The sequence below is a fragment of the Sciurus vulgaris genome (assembly GCF_902686455.1).
Source record: "Sciurus vulgaris genome assembly, chromosome: 17".
Classification (NCBI taxonomy): domain Eukaryota; kingdom Metazoa; phylum Chordata; class Mammalia; order Rodentia; family Sciuridae; genus Sciurus; species Sciurus vulgaris.
The window spans coordinates 37070005-37077870 of NC_136478.1; the positions used below are offsets into that span (position 1 = coordinate 37070005).

Here is a 7866-nt window from a genome sequence, read left to right on the forward strand (position 1 = left end):
GTTTACTGTCAGTGGTGGTGCACACCTGTAATTCCAGTGGTTTGGGAGGCTGAGACAGGAGGATTGTGAGTTCAAAGCCAGCCTCCGCAACCATGAGGCTCTAAGCAACTCAGTGAGACCCTGTCTGTAAATAAAATACATAATCATGTTGGGGATGTGGCTCAGTGGTCTAGTGCCCCTGAATTCAATCCCCAGTACCCCCCACCTTAATAAATAAAGTTACCATTGGATCATAATCCACAGAATAAAGTAAATATCCATAAGTCTATCCTTGCTTACATAAATATATAAATGTGATTGAATGAACAGTTCTTCCTTATAGGAGAATTCCAATTAATAAATGTAGAAGGAATACAGGAAATAGGAAATCAGCATTAACTGAACACATTAATATGTGCAAATAGGATTCACTGAAGAATCATAAAATTAGTGGGTGAAAATTTGAGGAGAAACAAAATTATGTGATGTTCAAGTATCTCCCTCAAGATTTTCATTAACCACAAAAGGAAAGAGTAACTTTATAGTGATGACATCTGACAAAAATTAATTTAACCAAATAATCAAAGTCATTATCACAATAAGACATATTGATAACATGGACCTTATGATGTGAGGCACTGAAAAGTTTACTGCATGTTTGTACATTCTTGCCAAAAATGCATAGCCTCCATGCCAGTCATTAGTAAATATCGGCCAAACCCAAATGAGATACAATTGGCAAAATAACTCTTCAGAAGACTCAGTCAGAGTCATCAGATAAGAAAAAGCCTAAATACAGTGGTGCAAGCCTGTAACTCCAGCTACTTGGGATACTGAGGTAGGAGGATCACAAGTTTGAGACAAGCCTTGGCAACATAGTAAGACTTTGTCTCAAATAAAAATAAAAAGAACTGAGGATGTAATGCAGTGGGAGCATTCTACTGGGTTCAATCCCAGCACTCAAAAATGGAAAAGAAAAAGAAAAAACTGAGAAATTGTCATGGATTGGATGAGACTAAAGAGACATGACAACTAAGTATACAGTGAGATTTGAATTTTTTTAACAGTGGCTGGTTTTGCCTAATGAAGTCAGAGTTTTCCCTTTGAACATTTTAAGCATATTTGTTTAAATAATCCCTGTTTCAGATCCACTATTTTATGTATATTTGGGATACGAAGTTTTGCTTTTTGTTTTTATCTTAACTAGTGTGTTTGTTTGGAGTGGGAGAGGTAGCATCTTGTATTAGTTAAAGCTATATTTTGGAAAATTTTGTTCCCCTACTTTTGTTCTATTCAGTAACAACAGGGTACTTGCTTTCCTTATATTGAAGACTAAAGTTGTTCACTTCCCTACTTTTCTTACAGTTGCAATATATATATTTTTTGTTTGTTTTTAATAACAATATACTATGGTTGAGGTCAGATTTTTTTTTCCCCCCTGCCTTAGTAATAACAGATTATCAGTTTATTTCAAAGTTTACTCTGGAGTTTAAGTGAGACAAAATCTTTCCTTTATCTACTTCTCCATCTTGGAGACAGAAAAGTTGCCATGAAGGGTTATGTACTTATAAGGGGCTGGGATTAAAGCTGCTGAAAAGTAAACATTCTTTCATCCTACCCCAGGATTCCTCTCAACTCAAATGTTGACCAGATTTAAATTCTGCTGAATCACTTTATACTTTAAAAAATCCTTTGGTGGACTTGGGGAATGAGTTTATTATGGTTGTAGTTTTCCAAAACACCCTAAACATTGAATTCTAGTGCCATATGTGCCTGCTGGGGGAAAATGTGAACTTGGGCAATTCATTCTTTCATTCCCCTAAAATACTACTTTTATTCATCTATACCAAAATTAAGAACTAAGCCCAAAAACGTCAAATAGAGAGGTAGGTTAAAGACAATAAATTCTACATAAAGATTTAGAGAACATAAAAATGTTGTGAAGTAGCAGTCATTCAGACTTAAATGGGGGAGAGGGAGATGTAAAAATGACTTTTTTTCAAAAAGCATAAGAAATAGGCATTTTTATCAATGCACTGTGGGAGATTTTTTTCCCTGGAACTTTTAAATTGATCTGAGTATTAGATCCCTAATACTAAAAACAATTGTTTGGTAGGCACTGAGTTTTTGGATTTAAAAGCACAACTTTTAGTTTGAAAGCATTTTCTTCTATGGTAGATGATTATAAAATTATGGGAAATTATATTCATGTCAGAGAAAGCCAAAAGGCTTAAAAGAAATAACCATCTAATATGAACTGATAGCAGCTGAATACAATGACAAAAAGTTGTATCCTCCAAGTGAAATTGCTGATGTTTGATCAGTTGAAACTTTACCAAAATTGGTAAAGTTGGTATCAGGTCTATTTTTACATGTGTTCTTTAGTATTTATAATAGTACTGTATTCTTCAGTTTTCTTTGATTGAGTTGTATGGTTTATTTTCTCCACAGAAGTGAAAAATACCATATCTTTGAAAGATATGTGAATTTTTTTTTATATGAATTGAAACTAGGACAGACATAGTGCAGCCAAGGCAAGTAGGAACATCAATTCTATCTTTGGAGAAGGCTCTGTTAGTGAAAGGACCATCCGTTGGTGGTTTGAAAAATTTCATTCTGGGGATCTGAGTCTGAAAAACGAGCCTCGAGGGAGACCCATATCTGTTTTAGATGAAGATCAGCTTAGAGCCCTGGTGGAGGCTAACCCCAAAACAGCAATTCGAGACCTTGCTGCAGACTTAGGAGTTTCTGCTATGACAGTTGCTTGTCACCTGGCTGCAATAGGGAAGGTGAAAAAATTGGACAAGTGGGTAGGTACCACACCAATTGATGGATGATCACAGGCTGAGATGGTTAAAATTTGAAAGTGCAGAGACCTATTTTGGAGAGGATCATCAGCTTTGATGAAAAAATGGATACTAGGCAGTTGAAAGTGATCTTATCAGTGATTGGATGTTGGTGAAGTTTCCAAACATTTGTTAAAGCCATCATTGCAACAACAACAAAAAAATTCGGTAACTATGATGGTCTGCTTCTTTAAGCTGGGTAAATCTAATTAGCATTGTATTGTGAAGAAGTTGAAAATATGCATAAAAATTGATCTAGAAGAAGCATTCTGCATTTGGCTAACAGACTTGGATCTGTACTCTTCTGGGACAGCATTCAGCCACAGACAGCACAACCCACCATAGTAAAGTTAACAGAATTGGGTTGAGTAATTGTGTCACATTCATTTTTACTCAGTAGATATTTTCAGAGGATTTAAATAAATTTTAACAATGCTGAATTTTATGAACGTGGTATATGTCATTTAATATTTTAAGACATTATTTTGAGAAATTTATCATTTGGGTAATACTAATCGCTTGGTGACAACAGTTAATGCTAAGGATCCATATTTTGGTTGAATATTTATTTTTGTTGGGGGTATAACTCAATGATAAGAACATTTGCTTTGCATGTTCAGTCCCTGGGTTTGAGCCCTAGCATGTGTGTATGCACATACACACACATATCACACATTCAGACTAAAGTATTTCTCTCAAAGTAGAACATTTCATTTTGACATACAAAAAGGCACTTTCATGTACTTCAGCCTGATACCTTTCCAGCCTGTGGCAGAACATGAAGACTGAAAGATACCTGAGATGCTAGAAAATTAAGATTTGCTGTTGAGTTTTTGGGATTCTTCATGGGAGGAATGTGGGTCAACTTTGATTGTATATGTGCAACAGATAGTTAGGAGTCAACCATGGAAAGATCTGGGTGTGAAAAGGGATCCAGGGAGATGAAAAGCCTATGCAGATCCCCAGACTCTCATACAACATTTTTTGAAGAATTGAAAATCTTATTACTAACAGTGAAAGCCATTCACACAGTGGAGACATGGCTATCTAGATTGTTTACTCTTTTTGGCACCTAGAGATTTAAAGAATCTGAATTGGTCTTTCTGCCTCTCCCTCAACAACCTGCTGAAGTCTTCTCTTCCATGAGAGAGGAGAGTCAGGAAGCCTAAAGGGTGAGGGAAGGACATCTGGAATGGGTTTTACCTGGAGGGAGGCAATGGAGGGAGAGGTGAAATGAAGATCGCCTAAAGTAAAACTGACTGTAAGAACCACAGATACTTTAGTGCAAATTAAAAAGCAAAAGTTTCACTTCTTTTGGGTTGAATCAGTCCCACGTAGTGACACAAGCTTTGGTGAGCAGAGCCTAGACTGCTTACAGTCTAATTTACCTACTTGGCTGGTGCTCTGATAGTCACCTGCCCATTTACTACTTCATCCTTGGGTTTATCAAAGACTATCCATTGTTTTGATGGACTCTGCCTTGCTGCCAAGAGAATTAAGCCTCTGTTACATCAGGGCAGTAGGGTACAGAGCTGAGACCAGAAGTGTGGGAAGGACTTTATTTCAAATAATCATAAGGTTGAGGCTTAGTGGTCACAGAGCACAAAAGTAGCTTGGCCAATGTGAAAAAATGTGATGTTATATAGTTACTTAGTTTCTTTAGAGTAGATGGCATTTGTTGTTTTATGGCCATCCGTCTTTCCCCTTTACCTCTTAAACTGCAGAGCAGGGGGGCAGGCTTTGGTCTAAAAACATCAGTGGATGTCCTTATCCAGTTCAATATAGTGGTTTATGGATAGGTAGGAAACCCAAAACAGAAGCAGTGAAACATGAGACAGAAAAAGAAGCAGATATAGGATATTACACTATCCCAGTATTTAGTAATATGAAAGAAAAAACAATGGAGGTGAAGTAAGGTGTGGGACTTCAAGAGGCCCCGCTGGCAACCAGGGAAGGCCAGTTGACTGTGTTCAGTGCCCAGTGAAGGCTGATGCCTGGCTTGGACAAACTAGAGTTACCCAGCTCTGAAGGAGTGATGGACCCTTGAGTTTCTTAGACTGTGTGGCTTTTCTCCAATGAATGTTCCTACCCAGTGCTTTATTAGCCCTGTAGGAGGAAAAGAAAAGCTGTCAGGGCAGTGTGGAGGCTTCTTATGCCTTTGTCTTTGACTTTTAAAAAAAAAAATTTTTATTGTAGACTTCCGTTTTAAGAGTATGGAGGGTACATGTGAACAGAATCAACACAAAATGACTAGATTTTCATTATTGTGATAACGCTCTCCATTGCCTTGAAGAGTAGGGATTTAAATTTATAATTCTTCAATTTGTTATGTTGGATTTCCAAGACAAAGGAGAAAATTTATATCTGTGTAGACTTATCCCAATGTTCTCAGTCTACTTTCCCAAAAAAAGAAATGCTTTAAAAAGAGTCCTTGATGGAAAATTTGTTTCAAATGTCAAAATAAGGAGTGAAGACAAGGGTTTCTGCCTTCTCCCTGCAGTATCTTGAGTCCTAATTGCAAAAGAGAATAAAAAAGTGGCATTTAATAGCCATTTTGTTTCATCAAGTATTTAATCCCTGTTATTAAAGTTCCTGCCTAGTCTAATTGGATTTTGTGAGACTAGAACAACTATAGCCCCGTTAGCAGTGTTGTACATGCAAGATCTTGAGCACAGTAATAACATCAAAAGCTAATGAAACATCAAAAGCTAGTGAAAAGTGAATTTTTTCAGCACCCAACCTCAGCATGGTCGGTTCTCTTGTCCTCTTTCTGTTGGTGCTGCAGCCACAGAGACTTCTCTCACTTCCTTTTACTCTTCTGTCTGAATATTTGGTATCCCTCTACATCTCATTAACTACCCATCATTGCAAATTTCCTCAAGGAAGTCTTCACTGATTTCCTTTAGCCACCGCAAGTTTGGTCCTGCCCTAAAGCCTAGATATGCTTTCTTCATAATTCTTGTCCTAATAATTATGTGTTTTTGTCTATCTTTTCTCACTAGATTATAATATTCACAGCACAGCGACTTTATTTTGTTTATAGGATCATATCCTTATCAAGAACACACTGTCCAGCACATACTATATACTTATTCAATATTTGTTAAATGAATGAATAAATGTAAAGGCAAATTCATTCACTTAGTAGAAAACTTGTATTGGTGTCAGTGTAAGGATTATATTCCAAAGCAAATAATTAAAAATCTAATGAACAATAACTTAAACAAGTAGGTTTTGATTTCTATAGTTTATGGAAACTTTGATATGCATAATATTTGAAATTTATAGTAAATCCTAAATGTTGACTGTAGCATTTTACTATTGCACCCAGATTTTACTATAGCTGCTTTATTATTTACCCACACAGCCCTCCCTTTATCTAATTGATTCATCTTATTTAATGCATTTTAACATAAATTGTGCATCAGCACATTTCACCTTAAGGTGAAAGTATATATGAAGTAACTAAATACTGAAGCATGCATATCATTACTTAATGTTTAATATTTGCTTAGGGTTCTCATTTGAGGTAAAGTTTAGCTTAATAAAGTCTTAGGTGTACCATTCTGTAGGTACTGAGAAATGCAAATACTTCTGTAACACAAACTGCTATTAAGATAGACCATTACCATCAGTCTGGAAAGTTCCCTCTGATTTCTTCCTACTATAAAATAGTTTTCCATATAAATGGAATCATACAGTATGTATAAGACTTTTACTACACATCCTTTTTTTTTTTTTTTTTTTTTTTTTTGATACTGGGGATTGAACCCAGAGGTGCTTTTAACACCGAGCCACATCCCCAGTACATTTTTTTCTGAGACAGGATCTCACTGAGTCGCTTAGGGCCTTCCTGAGGTTCTGAGGCTAGCTTTGAACTGGCGATTCTCCTGCCTCAGCCTCTTGAGTTGCTGGGATTACAGGTATGCACCACCGTGCCTGGCTACTACTGTGGGTACTTTTTATGTTTATCCATTTTGTTATATGTATCAAAAAATTTGCTCCTTTTTAAACCTGGTTAGTATTCCATGAATACTACAACTTGTTTACCTGTTTGATATTCATTGTCCCTCCCAAGTTTGTGTGTTATTAATAAAACTGCTGTGAATATTCTTGCAGAAATCTTTTTGTGAACATGTTTTCATTTCCCTTTGATAAATACTTAGAAGTGGGAATATTGGGTCATGGGCCATGTGTGTATTTGGTTTAATCATAACAGAAACTCTACAGAGTTAAAGACCTCTTCCTTAATACCCACTCCAGCCAAGTTGCCTTTCTAGGAAATTTACGGCAACACATTCAAATAAGACTTTCAGAAAACTGTCTTCAGGGCCTTGTTTTCTGATTTATGCCTACACCATTCTCATCAGAGGAAAATTGAAGTGCTACCTTCCTCTGTTACCTCTTCCCCCCACTTCTTTTCATACAGATTTGAGTCATCCAAGAAATGGCCCTTTCAGGCCCCCACTCCCAGTTTTACTAATATTATGATCTCACATTTTTTTCAGTTCTGTCTCTATTCTTCCCTACTGTCCCTGCTATCCCTGCCTCAGGCTTGATACCTGAGTCATTTGCTAGATAATCATTCTCAACTTCAAACCTAAAAATAAGTTTCAACCCTTATTGCCCCAATGCCCTAAAAATTAAACCTAAATTACCTTAGAGTAATATAACCTAACCCTCCAGCCTTACCTCTGCCCTTTCCTTGGTATACATACTACAACACAGAACTACTGACTTCCTTGCCTTTGCTTATACTGTCCAAATCTGAATAAAATAAAGTCTGTCTCCTGCTACTGTTCACCAGTTTCTTAATACATCTGCAAGAATAAATATATTATTTTCCCCCAGAGTTACATTTTAAACATTTTTTTCTAATTAACAGTGTTTTGGTGAGCACTCCATAAGATCTCTTCTGAAGAACTGCAACAATGTTGTGTTGTATGCCTAACGCAACTTATTGGACACGGGTTATTTCCAAAATTTTGTTCTAACCATGAGTGTTATAAAGTGCAATTATCTTTGCACAAATAGATGTGAG

The 7866-nt window shown here is 36.5% G+C and overlaps 1 protein-coding gene across 1 annotated transcript in view; it reads left to right on the forward strand.

The window, feature by feature from the left end:
- Positions 1–3011, forward strand: part of LOC306647994 (UPF0547 protein C16orf87-like) — a 37460-nt gene extending 34449 nt beyond the window's left edge. The window contains exon 3 of the mRNA XM_079117668.1: positions 2650–3011. Within this exon, the coding sequence (XP_078973794.1) occupies positions 2650–2816 (167 nt within the window). The 3' untranslated portion in view covers positions 2817–3011. The remainder of the gene's footprint in view (positions 1–2649) is intronic.
- The last annotated feature ends 4855 nt before the right edge of the window (positions 3012–7866 follow it).